This window comes from Maylandia zebra, linkage group LG14 (assembly GCF_041146795.1).
Source record: "Maylandia zebra isolate NMK-2024a linkage group LG14, Mzebra_GT3a, whole genome shotgun sequence".
NCBI classification, from domain to species: domain Eukaryota; kingdom Metazoa; phylum Chordata; class Actinopteri; order Cichliformes; family Cichlidae; genus Maylandia; species Maylandia zebra.
The window spans coordinates 31,413,457-31,435,189 of record NC_135180.1 but is presented as its reverse complement, the minus strand read 5'-3'; the positions used below and the strand labels follow the sequence as shown (position 1 = coordinate 31,435,189).

The 21,733-nt window shown below is 39.4% G+C and overlaps 1 protein-coding gene across 9 annotated transcripts in view; it reads right to left on the bottom strand.

The window, feature by feature from the left end:
* The window catches only part of nbeab (neurobeachin b), a 210,689-nt gene that overhangs the window by 29,104 nt on the left and 159,852 nt on the right, over positions 1-21,733 (bottom strand). For all 9 annotated transcript variants that reach the window (XM_076873355.1, XM_076873354.1, XM_014410085.3 and 6 more), the window contains 6 exons: positions 21,172-21,289; positions 20,978-21,080; positions 20,160-20,275; positions 16,603-16,715; positions 2,310-2,450; positions 1,146-1,265 (listed from right to left, as the gene is read on the bottom strand). In XM_076873355.1, the coding sequence (XP_076729470.1) occupies positions 1,146-1,265; positions 2,310-2,450; positions 16,603-16,715; positions 20,160-20,275; positions 20,978-21,080; positions 21,172-21,289 (711 nt within the window). The remainder of the gene's footprint in view (positions 1-1,145; positions 1,266-2,309; positions 2,451-16,602; positions 16,716-20,159; positions 20,276-20,977; positions 21,081-21,171; positions 21,290-21,733) is intronic.

Genomic DNA, 21,733 nt, shown 5'->3' with positions numbered 1-21,733 from the left:
CTGCCAGACAAACAGCCTATCCTTTTCAAAAGAAGGACTATGCTGAGCAATGTTGTTAACACAGGTATGCAGACCAAAATTACACATTTAAAAAGACAATTTCAATAGTTTGGAAGCTAAATCGTTTTTTAAAAGATTACAGCAAATAATAACGTTAAATTTCCTGATAGTTTATCATGTTGCACTATGACTAATTCATACAAGCTCTTGCACAATATTTTCCTTCTACTAATGCATTATGAAATACTGGTAGCAATCCTGTAGTTTCACGCACAGTCCAGCAGCTCTCCTAATAGATCACTGGCAATGCTATGTGTGTAAAAAGAAATGCATGCAGACATACAAGTAGTTGAAAGTAGACTGTATTTGTTAACAGGGTGGCGTTTGACTATTCAGTTGTTCACTGGTTTGCAGCTTTCTACCTCTGCCTCACATGGATTGCTAGCTGCTCTCCCCCACATTCTGGCAAGTAAAAGCTCTGTCTGTACATAAAAGACTACATTTTAAATAGCTTTTGTCATTAATGCTTTATTAATTGCCTGCGGCAACACTACCCGATGCAGGGTGTGCTGGAAATATATGACACTTTGAGGTCAGTGTGTATCCCTGCTGCGTGTTATGCAGTGGGCAAAACGGAGACAAATCAGCAGGGTTCAGCGTTTTCGATGACTGCTCTGTGGATTTGCGGAGAGATGGTTTTGTTTTTCTCTCAGATGCAGACTTTGTTCAAAAGCAGGATTGCTCTACCTCTGAGATAGTTTGCTCTCTGCATGAGATAAATCAAATGTGCATAGGGTATTCCCGTGCACTACAGCTCTTTGAGATTCACTGTTTGGAAGAGGCATTTATAATTGATGGTATATATTTTTGCAGTGGTTTTGAGGCACAGAAAGGAGGAGAGCATATGAAAAAAAAGGCTTGGTTTGGTATTTTGCAAAATATATAGATGTATGCTATATTACTATAATTTTGCATTGACTTGTGCAATAAATTCTTTTCAACCATCTTTGCTGTAAGAATTGCCTTTCGAAGACCCACAAGTCCACAACACAAGCTTTAAAAAGGAAACTAGCAAGGAATCAAATGTATATCAATTGTATTTATAGATACAGATGTTTTAGTATATCCTTTGTTGTGATTCTCACCTTTACATCTGAGGTGTCCCTCTGACAGTTTCTCCAGGATCGGGAAATGCCTGAAAACGTGCGGTCGGGGTGATCGAATTTGTTGTTGTTTGCACTGAGGAAGAACATGGTGAAGGGCTCCTATAAGGAAAGACATGTATTCATCACAAAAGTCAAATATCTCAACCCAGATTTAAAGTCCTGATCATTATTTTCTCACCCTCTTGACATCTAATTTGATTGCACCTGTCAAAATCTGAGAATTTAAAATATTTTTTCAACCTTGAGGATTAAATTTTAAATGCACGGGAATAGCCTGAATTTTCTGTATTATTCATTGTTATTTTTTCTGTAGCAGAGATCCTTCTTTCATTGTATCCAAGCCTGAGGGAAAATTAATTAGTGCTCTTCCTGAGTACAGTAAGCCATAATGATAATTGGCTCAAATTTGGTTTTCTTAGACTGAGATGGCAACCATTGCCGGTTGGAGCGGAAGGATCACTCACCAGAGGAAGAAAGAGATTGTGAGAACAAACCCAGTGAGGCCAATCTAACTGCTGTCAAGGGAGCTCCCTCAGTTCATCGGCCTCTTTCTACTAATGACGAGGGGAGGGGGAGAAATACAGTACAAATTCCTCATAAAGCGCCTTCAAATTAGTAAGATTTTTTAAAATCACATGTGCAGCAACTCAAAGAAGTGTTGGAGGTTAGAAGAGCCTTTTTTGTTGGGAACAGACTGGAAGTACATGTTCTTCCTCCTCTTCTAGAGTAAATGAGGACAGTGCTCAGTAACCTTGATGGACATGTCTCCAGTGCTCACTGGGTTGCCTGAAACACATAAACCTGTCACAGCAGCCTCTGTAAATCATTACCCAGCCACTCTTTATTTAGTTCACATATGCTGGTTTACTGGCCTGTGAAATGTGTTTTCTGAGCGCCATTGGTCTAACTCAGGCCCAATCAAATTGAGATGTCGAGCTGCTTCCTGTGCAGAAGCCAACAGACCTCAAAGAAACAGCATCATCAAGTCTGACAAGTGACAATCAACTAATGCAGACAAAAAATGAAAAACTCTCTGAGGTCTGGGTTTGACTTCATTCCTATTCACATACTTGACTAATTCGGGGATTTTGCACATAGTACAATAATAAGAGGGAGGGTAGCTGCAGGAGAGGTTTTACTCACAATTCTGACAAGCCAGTGCAGGGTGGTGGCAGCTGTGGAGTAGTGGGTGTTGTAATGACAAGGTGGTGTCTGGTCATCTTCCCATGACTCATAACGTTCAGTGAAGAATGCTGCACGCTTTGGGTTCAGGGCACCAATAGGCTGAAAAGGAAATGAGGACAAAACAGGCTTAGTTGTGGCAATTATCGATTTTCTTGTATTCCGTTTCCACTTAAAAGCCTTTATAAAGATGTACTACATATGCTTTGTACAGTCATGTGAAAAAGTTGGTTCACCGTCTTTCAGCTGTAAGGTTTTTACACTATCAGGGGAAAACAAATCTGGCTTTACCGGGTTCTAAAATGATTTCAATACAATCTCAGATTAACAAAAACACGATATTTCATACTGTGTTGTTTCTTACTTAACAAAAAACAAAGCCAAATCCAGTGCCCCCCATTAATTTTCTGTGTTGCTTTATAAGTCTCTTGTATCACAGTGGAGGAATCTTGGCTCACCCTTTCTTCACGATATAAAGTTAATTGAAGTTTGCAGGCATTTGTTCATGCACGACTCCCTTAAAGTCCCACAGCATTTCAATCAGGTTCATCTGCTTGATTGATTTCACTTTTTTCCTCCCATTCTGTTGTAAATTTGATTGTATGCTTGGGATGCTAGTGAAGCAGCAAGGGTTTACTTGGTTTCTCATATTTTCTCCTGCAGTTATGCACTTTGGCTTAGTTTTTGTTAATGAGTGACAATGGGTAATATTTCATGTGTTGTTTTTGATCTGAGGTTGTATTTACCTAAATTTTAAGAACCAAGAAAAAACAAATATTTTTATTATGTATTGATATATAAAATCTTAGAATTGAACAATGGTGTACTTACATGTCTGCAAGTCTCATGTTTTGTAAGGCAAACAAACCTTAGAGTTGGTCCTTTTATAAATTTTAATTGACCCTAAAGTCTTAAAGTGTGTTGAGGATTATTTGTCCAGTGCACTGAATTTAAAAGTTTGTGGGGGTTTTTTTCTCTTTGTTTCTTTCCCTACTGTGAACAAGTAGGATGTCACATGATGTAAAGATAAATGTGTCATCATGTCTTTTGTTGATGCCTTCCTTCTTAAGAGTTTCTGACATTTCTGGTTATTTTACAAATAGAAGACAATGCAAAAGCTTTTTTTTAACAAATGATATTCAATCAATGAATATATCAAAGTAAAGAGAGCCAAATAAAATCCTGTTTTTCTATGAATACAACAACAACTACAGTATAGAGTTGAAATAACCAGACATATTGTATGTAGGACATGAAGCTGTCATAGTGGCATAAATCTCAGTAATGAACCTCCGTATATCCTTAAGGGTCAAATGTACAGGTTCAGTGTCTCTGCAGAATTTAGTATGCTGTGAGACAACTTAGTCATTCATTATCTTCTTGTTCAAAATATTCACCAAGCACAGTCAAAATAGACAAAAGCTGCAAATAGCTTATTATTCAAATTCAAAACTGAATAAAAGAAAAAAATCAGTACTACCAGTATTCATGATAATAACAATTCTACTGTTATAACTATAAGCACTCAAATTGAAGTTTAAGCAAGGCTATGTTGTAGTTACTGGTGCTTGCTGTTTTTAAACTGGGCTAGGTTTGCATTTAAGAAAAAAAAATACAGAAATTTCAGTGACTATTTGTTTCAGTGAGGACTGTGCTGCAGAATTTTAAGAATATTCGTAAATAAAATGAAAGATTTTAAAAAAAACTAAGTCATTTTATTCTAACATAAATATTCTGTATTTATATGTTATTCGTTACTGTGTACCTGCATGAGTATTTGATATTGCTTTGTTGTTACCACATTCTCATCACAACCACGTTTATTAGCCTGACTTGTAACCACCTGCTTGGCCTGCTAAAGAGCTGGAAATAACAGCTTTTGGCATTTTCTGCAACACTTAACTATAAAGCAGTTCCTTTGAAAAAAATCTCCATAAGATCTAAGGAGACATTTTGAATTTGGCTTATGGTTATCTCACATAACAGAAAGTTATGGGTCCGTATATCAGAGACAGACACAAAAATCATGAACTCATCATTCCCATTATACAGTGTCAACTTAGATCTCATGTTTTTTCAAAAGTAAACTATCTTCTCTGTGAAATAAAAAAAACTAAACATGAGTTCCACTTGATCCGGGGCAACAAGACTAGTCAGTCCTGTGTTGTTTTGCATGCATAATTTCTAAATATTACAGCACGTCTCATGAGTCATCTCCAATCTAAATTAAATTTTTATGTACAAGCAAATCTATGGTGGTCATGCAAAGGTTATAGAAAACAACAATGCTGTATAAGTCTGGAAAAAAAGCATAGAAAATTCATATTTTTGTACATTCCTAAACGGCACTTTCTTAACTTTGTAGCCCTCACTATTTGGCTCATCATTGCAGTTTGTAAAAACTATAGTGCATGGGAAAACAACATGTGAAGCACACTAATTCCTGCATGGGGATATGGATGATTTGCTTACCTATGATATCAAAATAGTGAGAGTAACATTATAGTCCAAACATTTTTTATTTTTATGGGATTTTTTGCAGTTTTAAAGTAATGAATCCTACTTCACTTATCCTCATAGGAACATCTCAAGCATCTCATGTCAATTTGTTCTCTGTTCTTACTTAAATTAAGAACAAATTAAATGTGTAAATTAAATGTTGCAATAGCTGAAGAATAACTGGACAGAATTAATGTAAAGAAAGCTGCAGAATCTTGGAAGGTACCAGTTGGGACATTTGTAGTAATACTGGGTGGGAAGCGGTGGAAAGTTCAGGGCAGACATGGAGCTTTACTCTGGCAATTGTCTGTCAGAGCCTGTTATTCTTCTGAACCCTTAAAGTAACTGTTGCGCTGTCTTCTGTCTAAAATTTAAATAGGCATGTTGGCAGGGGTTAGCAGGATGGTGCGTTAAGGATGGAGGGAAGAGATATGTGTGTCTCCTACTAAAACGCTGTGGCTAATCCATGTGGATTAACCCTAGCTGACCTTATTTACACCCAACACACCCATCATGGCAAGCACTTTACTCTGAACTGCTATTCTTGGCTTTAACACAGTGGGGGAGCTAATATTTATTGGGGTGGCCACTCTGATGCTAGTACTTACACATTTGGGTGGCACAGAAAATGAAGTTTTCCTGTATTGTAAATCACTGTAATCAAATATTATATTTGTTGGTCACTTGATCTGAGAATTTGCTTACATAGGCATGCTGCATTTTAGTAGCACATGATAAAGACCAATGTGGACATTGTTAAAAACTGCTATAACAATAGTAGCTACTGAATCGCAATTTCTGTGCATGTGCCCTTTATGGGCTATGTGCATGTGTGGGGTGGTCACCCTTTAAAACTCCACCTGGGTCAGCAATCCTTTGTGCTTTAACACATAGCTGTTTTTAGTACCAGGAAAATACAGTGAAATCTAATAATGCAACACTGTGTTATATTACTGGAGGCTTAGACATTGAGGTAAGCCACAGGCATGGTTTTAAAAGTGTACAATACACACTCTTAAAATTATCAACTGAAGGAAACTGGAGATCAGTTTTTCAGAGGAAAAAAATGATCTTAAAAACCCCCAGTATGGCTAGTATTTTTAGCAGAAAAGTTTGCTCATTATTAAAAATACTCCCCATAATATGCGCACAAAAAACAAGCAGAAATGATTGAAACGTCACAGCTTTGCATTTAAAAAAAAACCTGCTGCCTAATTATTTAGACCCCATAAATAATCACTGCTATATATATATTTTACATCTATCCAATTATTTCCACTGTTGGGCAAAATCTTAGAGGGTTTTTTGTTTTTTTTTAACCACAGCCTTAGCAATAACTTCAATATTAAACTGACACCATCACTGGGTTTTAGCCCTTTGGCAGCTGTTTCATTTTTATGTGTTTTAAGGCAACAGAATTACTCCCATTAAACATACATTTAGTGGTGAATAAATTGCTTTCTCTGCCTTTTCAATCACCTCATCCAATATGAGAGCCTTAGAAGCATATTGGCAGTCAATATTAATATACTCAGTACCACTGAATCAGTTGCACAGGGGGAAGGGTGACTGGTAATGTAATCAATGGCAGCTTTTCTACCTGGAAGCTGCAGCTCAGAGGTCAGAAGAAATAAAATAAAAGCAGTTTGAGGCTTATGTCTATTCTAACGTTATTAAAAACTGCACTGTTATTGTTTTAGCTGGGTGCAGTCAGTATGAAATCTCAATATGGGAGACTCTCTTGCTCACTACCATCGTATCTGCGTGTGGTGCACTGCACATTCCTGAAGCTCTAAGTCAAAACTAAATGCAGTCTCTTTTTACTTTTTTCAGTCCTTTCTTAAAATCTAATGGCAGTCCACATCAGTGTTAGCACAATTGAATAGACTGAAAGAGAAGTTTATTGAGATCTGCGCAGATTTATGGGGTGATAATAGCCTTGCATGTGACGTCTTGGCCCAGCTGGATTGGGGTGTAAGCCACAAGACGTCTCACACTCTGTAAAAGCACTGCTAGTGTGACTAATGCAGGTTAGAGCTGTATAAAAGATCCAGGTAAATACATGTGACAGGGGGAGAAAAGTGAAGAAAAGACAGCTGAAGGTACTAATGAGAATAAAGAGGAATGCCAAACTGGCAATAGTGGTAAGTTTATAAAAAGGCTTACTTGCTCAGCTTAATATTATGGTACCAAAGAGAAAGCTGGAAAATTTACTAAAATGTGTTGAAATGAGAGAATAGGTGACATATTTTGATGAAAGATTATAACAATTAACTACACTAAGATTTATAATTTGGGTACATTCAAAGTGCCTCTGTACTGTGATTCACAGCTACCTAAACTAACAGAAACTGGAGCACCAAATTGCAGGGAAGAGATCCAAACACGCCTTAATTGACAAAGTATTTCCTGTTAATTCTTCTGTGTGGCTCTACATTCATTTAAAAGAAAAAAAAAATCCACAGCTAAACACCTTCCAACGTGTTTAGCTGTGCAAGCATAAATGGAATGAGGCATTTTCTATGTCATTTGTAATGTAGTGCAGAAGTGCTTTTTATTTCACTTTCCAGAAAACATGTGAGGATAACTAAACAAACACACTACATGGGAAACCCACAAGACCCAGGTCCCTGAAGAAAAGGGTTTTTCACACATTTGTTAAAGGGTGATTGTTCAAAACTGCACAAGTCAAGGTTGTTATATAGCTAGTACAAACCAAAAATATGAGCTATGAAGCTGACAAATACCAAACTGGGCGTGTCTCACATGATGATATAGTTGTAAACATACTATCATGAAAACTTTTTGCCCCCTTCTTGACCTGAGTAAATACAAAATATAGCTTGTAAGTGATGATTTCATTTATTAAGGGAAAAAGACTATCCAAACCTACCTGGCCCTAAGTAAAAAAAAGTACTTGCCCCCTAAACCTAAAAACGGTTTGCCAACTTTGCCAGCAAGGACTGCAATCACGCTTTTGTGATAACTGGCAAAAATTCTTTCACATCATTGTGGAGGGATTTTGGTCCACTCTTCTTTCCAGAATTGTTTAAATTCAGTCACACTGGAGGGTTTTCGAGCATAAATGGCCCATTTAATGTAATGCCAAAGCATCTCAATCTGATTTAAGTGTACACTTTGACGAGATCATTCCAGAATCTTATATTTGATCTTTTTGAGCCATTTAGAGGTGGACTGTTCTGTTTCGCATCATTGTCCTGCTGCATAATTCAAATGCAATTGAGCTTCAGAACACAAATGGATGGCCAGGCATTCTTCTTCAGGATTTTCTACTTGAGAGCAGAATTCCTCATCATTCCGTCAGTTACAGCAAGTTGTCCATCTCCTGAAGGAGCAATGCATCTGCAGAACATCACACAACCACCATCCTGTTCGATTGCTGGTATGATGGGGTTTTTTTTACGGACAAGGGGGTAATTGCTTCTTCAAATAGGGCCAGGTAGTTTTAGATAGCTTTTTTCCCTTCATTGAAAGAATCTTTAAAAAGTACATTTTGCATTTATCCAATGGTATCGTTATTCAGTGTTAAAATCCAGTCGATAATCTGAAACATGTAAGACAAATACGCAAAAAAGTAAATAAACTCGGTAAATAAATTCAAAGTATAGTTGTTGAACAGTGGTCCGTGTGTAGACTGCATATTAGGGTAACAAAAGCAATGGTCACCTATTTGTAAAGATGAGGTTGTAAACTGAAATCTTGTATTCATGCTTAATGAACTCACTTTATTACTCCAAAATCAGCACCACACTGTAGAGTATTATGATTCACCATCTTAAAGAATCATGAGCACATGTCTGGTTGTACCAAAATCCAACTGCAGCTACAATTAGATGATTATTAACAGAGTAAATCTGTACACTAATTGAAAGAAACGTTTGTCTAATTAGTTCTCATTTTAAGCTATGAGCGCAACCAGTTTGTGACAAAATGAAGGGTGACTTTAAGTCCACACATTGTACTGAAATGACTCTGGGTAGCCTGAAAAAGAGACTACATCCATAACATGTTTGCCTAAATAATGCACTCAGCTACAACAGCATGCAGGACTGACACAATGAAGCTCCCATGCAGTTGTTCCAGTGGAATTTAAGCATAAAAAATAAGGACACTTCCAGTTTACCCCAAATTCTGTACATGTCCAAATTTTTGCTATAATACATAAAATCTCTGTGTGTTTTTTAATTTGTCTGTGAATGCTTCCTAGACCAAATGAATTTGAACAACAAAACTTTGCATACAGGTACATCTTGGGTCCTGTAGATTCATATCTATATTATATATCATGCTGCCAAGTATCCACCTAGCAATGGGGTAAAATTACCAGTTTTTAGCACATCTATAATTGCTTATAAAAATCATTCTATCCATTTTATCTCACAACAATAACATCTAATTTATGATAGCATCACATTGCCAACCAACCACCTAGCCATGAGCTAAAATGACCGATTTTTAGCATATGAACAACAGCTACCCCCACCCCCCCACCCGCTGCCTTTTGTTTTTTTTTGGTTTTTTTTGCCAAGAGCACCAACAGGCCTTGCCCATTAGCATGGGCATGTTGCTACAGGCTTATAGTACACACCTCAATGCCTGGTGTCATGGTTTCCTGTTCCAGTATTAAGAAGGCATACTAGTCTATTGAAAGATGTCTAAGTATGATTGTTTAGGTTTACCTCTAACATTGAATACATCTGAATAATGAACTATGTGGTTGATCTGTGGTAAAAAAAAAAGAATTTCCTTAAAACCTTAAAAAACAAAAGGACAAAATGTATAACTGAAACTATGTCCCAAAAATCGAAGTTTAATTAAACTGGTTATGGAGAATGAATGAAATACACCAATGAATAATGTATGGAAATATAAAAAGTTGATTTTCTGTTTAAACAACTGTACAACATAATGTACAATGTCTCCAGTAATGTAAGAAAAGATACAAAGGATTTCACTGGTCGCTTATTCCTGTCATACTCACCATCTGTTGATAAGCAAAAATCAAGCTTTGCTTGCATCTGTTCAACAAACAATAATAGCCTCTTACCTTCTCCTTACATTACATATCACACTGATTACAGATATAAGACCATGAAAACAACAGCTTCAGACAACGCCACACTTTCTCCCATCTGACTTCATTTCTTCTATAACACCTGACCAAGGGAAATGCAGCTGAACAAAGTATGATCAAACTTGGATTTAACTTCAGATTTAATCAGGATCATTTGTGGTGTTGCACTCCAAAGATGTAGGAAATGAACGTGGCCATTGGTGAGTGAGTGTGCAGAGAGTGTCTCCATTTGTTTGGTCATATCTAAGCTACCTCCCAAAGAGACGCATATTGCATTTTATATTTCAAAAGAAATTACATTACAGTATGTTGCTGTGGTGCTCTGTCAGGGGAAGTCACAGTCGTTTTTGCTTGCCTCGTCAGAGGCAGGGCTGCATGCAGCTCCAGTCTAATGCAATCAAGTTGCTCCAACTCAAGATAAAGCAGATGTGCTCCAAACAGCCTGACTGGAGTGGAAGTGTGAGTGATGAAGCCTCCATTATAGAGAGAAAAGTGTGGAGGGAGTGCTTTGCAGCAGCCAAGCTGTGTCTGTGTTACTGGAAGTTTTTCTGTTAGAGATTCTGAGCACACAGAGGAAGAAAATAGCCTCCTATATATTATAGCTCTTTCAAGACCATGAGGGGTTTTTTTTATATATATTTAAATTGAATAAAATCTGCGCTTGTGTCACATTTTTGTTATGTCTGTCAAAATGTTTTTCAAAAGATACACGTAATAAATTTTTCTGTGTGAAGAAGAAGCATGTTGAGCAACATCTGCTTCCTTTGCTTTCTTATGCAATTAAATACATTTCCATCACATCATTTAACAGCTATGAGGAAGATAGTTTCCATACATCTATCATCTACTTGTCACTTTGTCAAAAAATAATCATTAGAATCTAATGAAACACTTCATTGCATGAGAATGTAGCTGACATCCAAATATGCAGAACTCTGGCCTCGAGGCAAATCGACACAGCATTCAGCAGAACTTTGAAGCTAACTGAATGCAGGAAATGTAGGTGTGTACAGGTTTGGGAGGTTCTCATTAAGTAGATCAGTACGGATGTCGAGCAGTTTAGACAATACTGTCCATCAAGTGACAGTTGCACATAATTGGAAAACAGGTCTCAGGTATGACTCGTCTGTGAGAAAGAAAACCTCCCAAACTGTGCAATGTCCCTATGAGGTTATGAATACTAATCTAATAGCAATTTACAAAGCCTTAATGTTGCCTAATTGTACTGCAATTATATTGTATTAACCTAAGAGTAATGATGTGATAGTTTGTCTTCTTAACCCCTGGAGGGTCCTAGAAAAATGCATACACTATTGGGCTTAGAGCCACAAATCGACCCAAGACCCTCCAGGGGTTAATGATGCAACCTGAGTTCTCACGTGACAGGTGATATTACATTGGGTGACTTGATTTTACTAAACCACAGGGCAAAAATAAACAGACAAGTTAAAATAAAAACTTTATTTAAAGAACATTTTGTTGCAACCTGTAATGTGAGGTATAATCTGCTAAGTTCAGGGACAGCCTGAATTCCTTCAATATAAAAAACAAGCAAAACATGCTTCTTCTTCTTTTCTTTTTTTTTTTTTTTTTCATGTGATAGACTGAGAGCCTGTCCAAAGTGTAACTAAATGTACTATTTTCCAGATCTTCCAGTTACCAAAAGCAGACAAATTCTGAGATACCAGTAGGGATGGGTACCGGTGTCGGCACCGGTTCTGACATAAACGGTAGTAACCAGACCGAAAAGCAGCGCACATTTCGGTGCTTTATTTCGGTGCTTTTTTTCCCCTGAGCTGTGATACACTTCTAGCCAATCATTTTACGTTTCCGAGGATAGTAGGCGGGCCCAGGTACGTACGTTCTTTTAGAGCAGAGCTACAGATTAAAAATGTCCAAGGCGAAGCGGTCAAAAGTTTGGCTGTACTTCACAGCAAAAGATGCAAACTCAGCAGCCTGCAACAAGTGCTTTAAGCTGATACTGTGATACTGTCAAAGGAGGTAACACCTCAAATCCGATGAAACACCTGGCGACGCATAGCGTTTTTTTTTAAAGCCCAGAAATGCGCCGTATTTAATAGCTTGCTGCGAGACCTCACACGAGCGCATCTACTGCGGGTGGGTTGCCTGTTATCGGACCCGGAGTTAGCAACATCCCCCAAAAACCCGAAGAGGAGAGTCCTGGCCCCTAGCCCTGCCAGTGTAGCAGAAATGATGAGGATGATGATGGCAGCAGCAGCCGTTCTTCTCTGCGTGAGTAGCTTAATGTTGTTCGTGTGTAATTTACGTTGAGTAGGCTAACCGCGTTATTACATTAATGCATGTAAGGTGAACTAGCAAACATCATCATAGCTACATGCGGCTGTCTTCTTGTTTGATGGCAGATACTCCCTTCACCCTGGCCAAAAAGGCTAAAATGACCAAAGAAAAAGAGGGAAACAGCTGAACATAAGAGGTTTTTGGACAAAGTTTATGTTTTTTCCATTGTTTAAGCACTGCTTCCAGCCAAGAGTGATACCATATCAGAATCAGAATCAGAATCAGAATACTTTATTGATCCCTGGGGGAAATTATTTTTTGTTACAGTGCTCCATTTTAAACCAACATTAAGACAAGACAGACAATACGCTAACTAAGAATAGTACAATATATACATATATATACATACATACATACATAAGTCACTTATAAATAAATAGTTGGAAAAGAAAAAGTATATATAAAAAGTAAATATATGCCCCATAGCTGCAGAAAAGGCTAACATTGTTATCTTTTTACAAAAAACCAGCTGAACATGAGAGGTTTTTGGACCAATTTTGTGTTCTCCATTCTTTAAGCACCGGTTTGAGCACCGTTTGAGCACCGGCACCGTTTCAAAAGTACCGATTTGGCACCGGTATCGGATAAAACCTAAACGATACCCATCCCTAGATACCAGTGAGCTTTAAAAACTGTCTGTCTTTTTTCACCTTCAATAAAAACACCAGTATATTTATTCTCCTAGGTGTCACCATTAGTCATAGCATCCAGCTATCAGTGGAAAAGCAAAGGCTGAATGAAACTAGGCCTTAGTTACCTCAGGTCTAGAGATTGCCAGGTGGTTGCCAACCAATCAGACATCGCTAGAAAAGTGTGTATTCCCTGACTGCTTGTTGAGTGGTTGCTGGCAGTCTTTTGGTGAAACTGCTCACAATGAGGTACGTTATACAGTGCACCATACTCTCCGTGCTGTTGATTTGATCACTAGATTTCTGAGGTTGTCCACAATTTGCATTGGAGATGAGTAATTGGTGAAAATTTGCAGACACGTCTGCAAATTTGCTAGCAACACAGTAAGGATTTTGGTGCAGCAATTTATTTGCGACCAATTTCACCTGGGGACAGCCAGCATCCGCTTACCAGCTGGTCAGGAAATACACATTTTTCTCTTATAATCCACAGTTGCCAGAGTGTGCTAACTGGTCCCTCAGCCTGTGTGACTGGGCTCATAGAAGTTAGCACTGAGGTAGAGTTAGCCAGCAAAGATGTACACATTCTGTGTGAGGTATTTCTAAAACAGCAAAAATAATAATAATGCCCCCCTTGCTATAACTTTGGATGTAAATGAAGATCAAACAGACTAATAGTGGGGAAAAATATTTGCTACTAAAAAAGTCACAATCCTTAATTAAATCTCTACACAAAAATTTTACTTGTCTCAACAGCAAGTCATTGTTTCAGGGTTAAAATATTGGTCAATATAACAGGGGCAATGTGAGCCCAGAGGCTGTAGTGTACATGGTGAGATTTGAAGAGCTCAGCTTAAAGGTATGTACACATCAACAGTACTGAAAATAAAAGCTAAACAAGTTCATAAATCCTTTTTTTAGGATTTATGAATATGCAGTAAACAAGGGATGCAGCAATATAGAACAAAAAGACAAGAGTCTCAGCCAACTCGTTAAGAGACTTGGACCCAGTGACAGGACTGATGCGTCATCACCTACCAAACACTTACCCAGAAATCTGACTCAGATTAATCTGAAAAAGACTGAATTCCTCAAGAACTAGTAATGTATTCTTAATGGTACTCAAAACATGGGTACTGTATAAAAAGGATTTCCGCCGCGGATACAAGCGGCGGAAATGAGCTTCCTCCGAAGGGTGGCTGGCCTCTCCCTTAGAGATAGGGTGAGAAGTTCGGCCATCCGGGAGGGGCTTAGAGTAGAGCAGCTGCTGCTCCACATCGAAAGGAGCCAGCTGAGGTGGTTCGGGCATCTGGCAAGGATGCCCCCTGGGCGCCTCCTGGGCGAGGTGTTCCAGGCATGTCCCACCGGGAGGAGGCCCCGGGGCAGACCCAGGACACGCTGGAGAGATTATATCTCTCGGCTGGCCTGGGAACGCCTTGGTATCCCCCCGGACAAGCTGGAGGAGGTGGCTGGGGAGAGGGAGGTCTGGACCTCTTTGCTTAGGCTGCTACCCCCGCGACCCGACCTCGGATAAGCGGATGAAGATGGATGGATGGATGGATGTATAAAACAATTTGAAATGATATCCAGCCTCAGTTTCCTGATACATGTACAAATCCCTGGCTAAACACAGAAGAAAGTCACCACCTAATATACAATGAATGTCTCCAGAGACTACTGCTACTACCACTGATCCATAAATGAACAAAAAAGGGCAGATGAAACAGAGAGGAGAAGAGTGGGGGCCGTCGTCCCTCTCTGCTACACCAGCTTATGTGAACTTTTGGAGGTAAGAGCCCCGGGGTTCCAAGGACAACTGTCAGGAGACACAGGCTGTGAACTCATGCTAATGAAGGCAGCTCGGCCCTGTAAACAGCATGGGAGGATGTCACTAGAATACATTACAATACATAACTGTCTCCCCGGGGCAGGAGGGTTCCACATGGCACAGCCCTGATCACTCCCCTCGACACACACATCTCTATACACACGCATACACATTCTGTGGCTTTTTCATCCCACCTGGATACCCCACAGGTAAAGAAAACAACAAGACAAGACACACAACTGTTTGTCCAAAATGTTTTCTGTTTAGTTCTCCAGAGGAGTAAAACCTTTCTTTCTTTTTTAAAATTAACAATACTTTAACTTGTGACTGATTGTTTCATAGTTTTATTTCAAAGTCCTCCATCTCTCTCACCACAAAACCCAGAAAACAGATGCTTTGAAATGCTGAAAATTGATACAAACTGTTGAGAACTGAGATGGCAAAATGAGGCTCTTAGGCTGCGTGTTGGTGCTTTGAGGGGAACGAGGCAGCGATAAAGTGAGTGAGAGAGAGAGCTCAGACAGGAATGTGACTGTTTTCAGGTCAGTGAGCTGGAGTGTGCATGGGCGAGAGAGCGAGAGCGAAAGAAAGAGAGACAGAAAGGGGAGGGGGTAAACCTATAAACCAGGCCACAGTTCTGCTGCCTTTTTCCCCCCTCATTCAAAGACAGAGCAAACATAACACTGAACTTTATCTATCGGGGTTGCAGGGCATTAAGGACATTGTATCATAGCTGTTGTGATTTGGCACTGTTACCCGAGCTCTTACTATTGCTCAGCTTGATCTTTTTTGGACAAGCCATATTTAGAACATCTTTCACTGCGGCACTGTGCTGATGAATTCTCTTATCAGTTCATCGACCTTGAAAATAAAAGTATATTACTCGCAGAAACTTGAACTGCTGCATGGCAGAATTTAGACGAAAATATCCTTGAAATCGTACAGTTTGTGTTGAGTGTATGAAGACTGTGCAGACATCCATTATTTAGCCCCCCAAGGATAAAGTTGCCATGATTTTACTCGTGTTATGCAGACTGTTCTACAAATTTGTTGAAGGACAGTCTGGATTTAACTTACAGTATATATTGATTTTGTATACATTTTCCATATTGTGATGCTGTATATGCATTTCAAAAAACTACTTCTAATTTATCTTATGATAATGACTTAACATGAGCTGATCATGCTGGGTGTATGATGGTAAATGGCCTGTATTTGTATAGCGCTGTACTAAGTCCCTAAGGATCCCAAAGCGTTTTACACATTCAGTCATCCACCCATTCACACACACATTCACACACTGGTGATGGCAAGCTACATTGTAGCCACAGCTGCGAGGCTGCCGGACACTGGCGCCGCCGGGCCCTCTGACCACCACCAGTAGGCAACGGGTGAAGTGTCTTGCCCAAGGACACAGCGACCGAAACTGTCGGAGCCGGGGCTCGAACAGGCAACCTTCCGATTACAAGACGAACTGCCAACTCTTGAGCCATGATTGCCCCATGATGAACTCAGTGTTGCCTTGCTGAGTTCATCGAGTTAGACTTGTGGTAGTAAAACATGTAAAAGCCTCTCTAGTGCAAGACCACAGAGATATGTTAAGGGTATATCCAAAGCACACAGCACAAACTGTGTGTGGAGACAATGCAGCACCCAACAAAAGGGAGTAAACTTGTATAAAGTAGAGGAGTGCATTTCATGATGCTACAATCAGCATTTTCCACTTCAGTGCAGAGACAGCACATGATTCCTTTGCCAGTAAATACCATATTGTTTTACAATCTGACTCCTAATAAGAAAATCCCCTGCCATTAGATCCAGCTGCCCCTTCTTGCCCCTCTTTTTTCCATCATTTTAAGGTGAACAGCCGAGAGGCCCCTGTACCTTTGAGAGGTCTCTGAAGTTCGCTGGCAGGGTCAAGTCCAGCTCCTCCGAGTCATAGTTGGTGAGGACCCAGGGAAACACCGGGTACTGGTTCAGATCATTGTATGTCCTCCCTAAACACACAGAGGAGACAGAAAACTGTGAGTGATGATGGGCTGGAGGCGAACAGAGAGGTTGAAAGCAGGGCAGCATACACTTGAGGCTTCAGTTACTTTAGGGGATCAACATGCAACATTCCAACAAGCCCCCAATCAGACGGACTTCCTTCCACACTTCACAGAGAGTCTGCCAAGAAAACACATACACTAATGGTAGAAAATGTGAGAATGATTCTGCGTTTCCCATGACTCTGCCTGCTGTGTCTCCTTTGTTAATAGACTGTGGGAACTGCAGGAGGCCTGTCTTTAAGTATATGGAAAACATAAGCATTTTCAAGTAGTTAGGAGAAAATGTAATTGCAGAGGTATACGTTCTTCTGGAGGAAGAAGTCATGTCTTCTGGGGACATGACTTCCAATGCCTGAAATCTCACAGCAAATCTGATTGCTGATTGACCAGATGTTCTCAAAGGAAACTATGATTTTCAGATGAGAAAACTTGGAAACCTGGAAAAGCCAAAAGCATGTACCATGTTGTCAGTAACGCTTGACTTTTCCTTTGAAGACGACATTGATACAGCTGCAAGGTCAGGTGGTGGCCAGTTGTAATCCAGGACTGGGATGGGGCTGCTTTTTGCTAGAATTTTTACTGCTTGTGATAAATCATGCTGAAAACTTTGGCTCAAAGTAAACTGAGAGTTAAAATGTAACAACTTCTTTTCCAGGAAAAATGAAACAAAAGGGCACAAAAGAGATTCTAAGGTGTCAGACCATGGTATCCTAGGATATCCTATCGTTATATGATTAAAACAAACAAAGATGTTTCCTAGAAATGTCCAGTGATTGAATACAAACTATTTTCCAGCTTCTTTAGTTAAACATTCTATACTAAAGAAGCAACAATTCCAGGACTGAAAAATAACCAACTCTACAGCAGAAATAAGCAGACAGTTTTGATCTCTACAGCTAATTTCCCTTTCAAGACACTACTACACATGACATATTACAATGTCATTATTTAGTGAATAAACATGAAGCCAAAATTCAGAACCAATGTATGAAAGTACACCCCATACTGCTTCCACAGGAATTAACTGTCAGAGTTCATTTCAGGCGCCATAGGGCCTCAGATAACATGTTAAATCTTATTGTTCACGTCAGAACAATTAGAAAAAGACTGAAGTAGTTTTTTGTTTTTTTTTTTTTGAAAAACCACCCGAAGAAAGCCACTTCTCTCTGAACTTCTCTCCCCCCCCAAAAAACAAACAAACAAACAAACAAAACAAAACAAAACATGGCAGCATGGCTAGGTTGCATATAAAAAAAACTACAAGACTTCTGGAACAATGTCCTTGGACAGACCAGACCAAAGTAAGTATGTTTGGCCATAATGGACAGTGCTATGTTTGGCAAAAAAATAAACACAGCATGCTTGCACAAACATCTCATATCAACTGTCAGCATGTTGGTGAAGGGGTTATGATTTGAGCTTGTTTTTCAACCGCAGGACCCAGGCACCTTGCAGTTATTCAGTGGACAATGAACTCCTCTGTGTACCAAAATATTATAGATTCAAATGTGAGTCCATCTGTTTGACAGCTAAAGCTTGGTCAAAAACTGGGTCATAGAACAGGACGATGCTCCCAAGCACAGCAGCAAATCTACAACAGAAGTGCGGAAAAAGAAAACCATCAAGGTGCTGCAGTGGCCCAGTGAAAGTCCAGACTTTAACCCGACTGAAATGCTGTGACGGGGCCTTAAGAAAGTTGTGCTTAAATGAATGCCCAAAGCAGGAACTTCAGCAACACTTGAGGGAAGATGAACAACTTTAATAATTGACCAACGCGTTTCGGCTTAAATGAATGCCCGCAAACCTTCGTGTACATTGGTTTTCACATTACTCTATTCTAGAGGTTGGGTTTTTATATAAATCACCCTAAATTGTATTAACACCTAAAGTCATGTGTAATTCAAGGCTACTGTGCTACTATAATTTAGCTACTGTAAGTACTAAGTGAGTGCAAACTTGTTTTGTTAAGGGTAAGTTTGTACTGAAAGACACTAGAGAGCCCACTACTATTTTTTTCCTGTTTTCAACCAAGCTGTTATCACTGGCTGGTAACTACCCAGCTTGTTACGCTCAGTGCAAGACAGAATGACCAAAATGCTAAATTCAAGGTATTGAATCTTTGCATATGCACCCTGCTGCTTTAGAATGACATTCTATCATGTAATAGAAAAACACATTTACTAAAGTCAACTTTTCAACTAAAGCACAAATGGGAATAATAAGGAAAGAATAATAAAGGATGTTTCACTACATCTAGGTCTAATTAGATTGTTCCCAGGTTTTTAATGATTAACTATTAAATATTATCAACTTGAACCAGTCAATCAGTTACAATTCTGCAGCAGGTTGGCCTTAGAAAATCCCAAACTAGCCAAGCAAGTGAAAATGTCTGACAAGCACTCATGGAGAAGGCTTCTGCAGAGTAACCAGGGTCTGGGGGAATCTAGAGAACATAATTATCCAGGTTAATGCCATGCACTCAAAAGGAAACAGCAGGCTGAGTGTGGAGGATGAGTTGGGCATTGTTGTGGTTAGACCTACTTGCGCTGAGGCCTGAGCTGGGGTGGCAGGATGTTAATAACAGTGGAATAGTGTTTAATTAGAAGACCATTTCCCGTTCGCACCTCTTCCCAGCATTTCACCCCCCGCCTGTCTACCGCTCCACACTATTCTGACATCCCTGGCAGCCCAGGTCATTACCAGGGATTTTTAATGAATTTTGGGCATGTTTTTCTGTCTGCCTTACATCTAATTAGCTGACAATAATGTATCGAAGTCGAGCACAAGCTAAATATAAATATGCATGAATATGCAGCGAGAGAGAGGATGACACCTTTCTGAGCAGAATAGCGTAGAGTCGCTCTTGCCTTCCCTGTTAGTTGCAGTTCAGATCAGAGAGTCGACAACAGAACCTTTCAGCTCCGCAGACACACGTGTGCACACTCTCACAAAGCCAGGCACTAATTATCTGGAAAAATCTGCTGCGCCTGCTCTTTGCTTCAAACAGCATACTCCCATGAGCAGTGAAGTTTACAATGTTGAGCACCTCTTAAGACTACCATGGATTCTTAAACAAATACGACATAACTGAGGCTACTGATAGTAGCTTCCAGCACCACTGACACATAAAGTTTATTGATCGTGATAGCAAACCTTAAAGCCATAAGACTCTAATGGGGAAAGTTTCACATATATAATAGATTAAAACTCTGCGATTTCACCGGTTGGAAATTTTGTCCGGATAAGGAAGAAAACAAGTCAGAATCTGTCTGTTTAACTGATGGCTGAGAAAAAGAGAATATATTATTACCGTACCTTCTGCTACTTTCAATTTAAGCAAAGAAATCTCAAAGTTGCACAACATTAGAAATTCAATACATACAACATTACCTGATATAGTGTTGAGAAACATGAGGTACTCAAAGTTGGAGATTTCTCTCCTCTGCCAGCGCTGGGTCATGTTGGAGGATTTGAAAAGCTGACGAGGAGTGGCCAGGGAGATCCGTCTGGAATAAGCATTTAAACAATAACTCAATATCCACAGGATTAGTGCTAGCTATGGATATTTTATAACTTGATTTTATTTAAAAATTTGAACTTAAAATAAAAAAAAACCAACAACGGAAAACCTGTATATGGAACTGAATTCAAAGGATTGGCTGCAAACCGTGACATTATGACATTAAAAGCCAGTCTCAGGTCTTAACACTACTACTCAGTTTTAGAATTAACATACTGAGATGAAGGATGCATAACAAAATGGTATTCATAGCTGTATATCTTTTATTCTAGCACATTAAGTGAATGCCAGTTGGTAATTAAAAAACCTTAAATCACACAATTATTCAAGCTGAACTACAATGCAGGATGCCTTTCTTGACATGCACAAAATATCCTACAAGTTGCCAGTTTTGCGGCAGTAAATAAAAAGGCCTATTAGCACCATTGGAGTCTAAAGGGAATCTTTTTTCCTGTGGTCATTGGCCTGGCTGCAATCCTCTTGTATAGAGTCTTCTGTCAGAGAATTAGGTCAGCTCAGTCAGGGTCAGTGCACATCCACTTCAATGACTGGAGCAATGGGACTTCAAATGACTCTACTGCAGGCCAGTACTGCACAGACTCTTCACCACACAGCACAGATGAGGTAACAAGGCCATAAAATAATTCTAAACATTTAACAGCATTTTGATTGCTTTATTTCAACTTACCTGGCTTGTGGAAGTCCATAGCTGGTACCCACACCCACCCGAGGGAGACTGTAAACGACTTTCTTTACTGTGGCCTGGTCAGGAAAGTTGAACATGACCGATGCTGCAAAGAGTAAAAGATAACACTTATTATATTAAAAAAATGGGAAATAAGCACTTCAATTTTAAATTCTCTAAATTGTTACTGCATTTACTTCTGTTGGCCATAAAGACCTCCAGCGCTGTGTTCTGCAGGAGATAACGTCTAGTGAAGACTGCGCGAATTTCACTGAACATCCACTTCCCATGCAAGCCCTCAGTGTATGGTAAGACCTACAAGGTGAACAAGAGAAGAGAAAAAATGTCCTGTGGTTATTGTAGCTGTATAAATCAAAATATAATGTCAGATGAAGAGTGAAATAGACTACTGATGTCTTTATTTAGCAACCAAAGGATCGGAATGCAGTACGTTGCAGATATGATGAAAGGTGTCAAAGCTGTGAGGAGACTGTAACAGAGCACTGACAGGAAAACAAACCTGAGTAAAACATTACTGTATACACTGTTTTGTTTTGGGGGGTATTTTTAGTGGAAACCTATTTTCATGGGCACCACAAATACAATTATTGAGACAGGAAACCTTTGCCTGCTACTTGCAAACTAATCCCTCTACCCATTAGGCTGCTAAGAAGAATGCTTAACTAGGCTTGCAGGCAGGTATAACAGGGTCAAAGCACCCTGATGTAATTGGGACTTGGAGCTTCACCAAACCAAGGC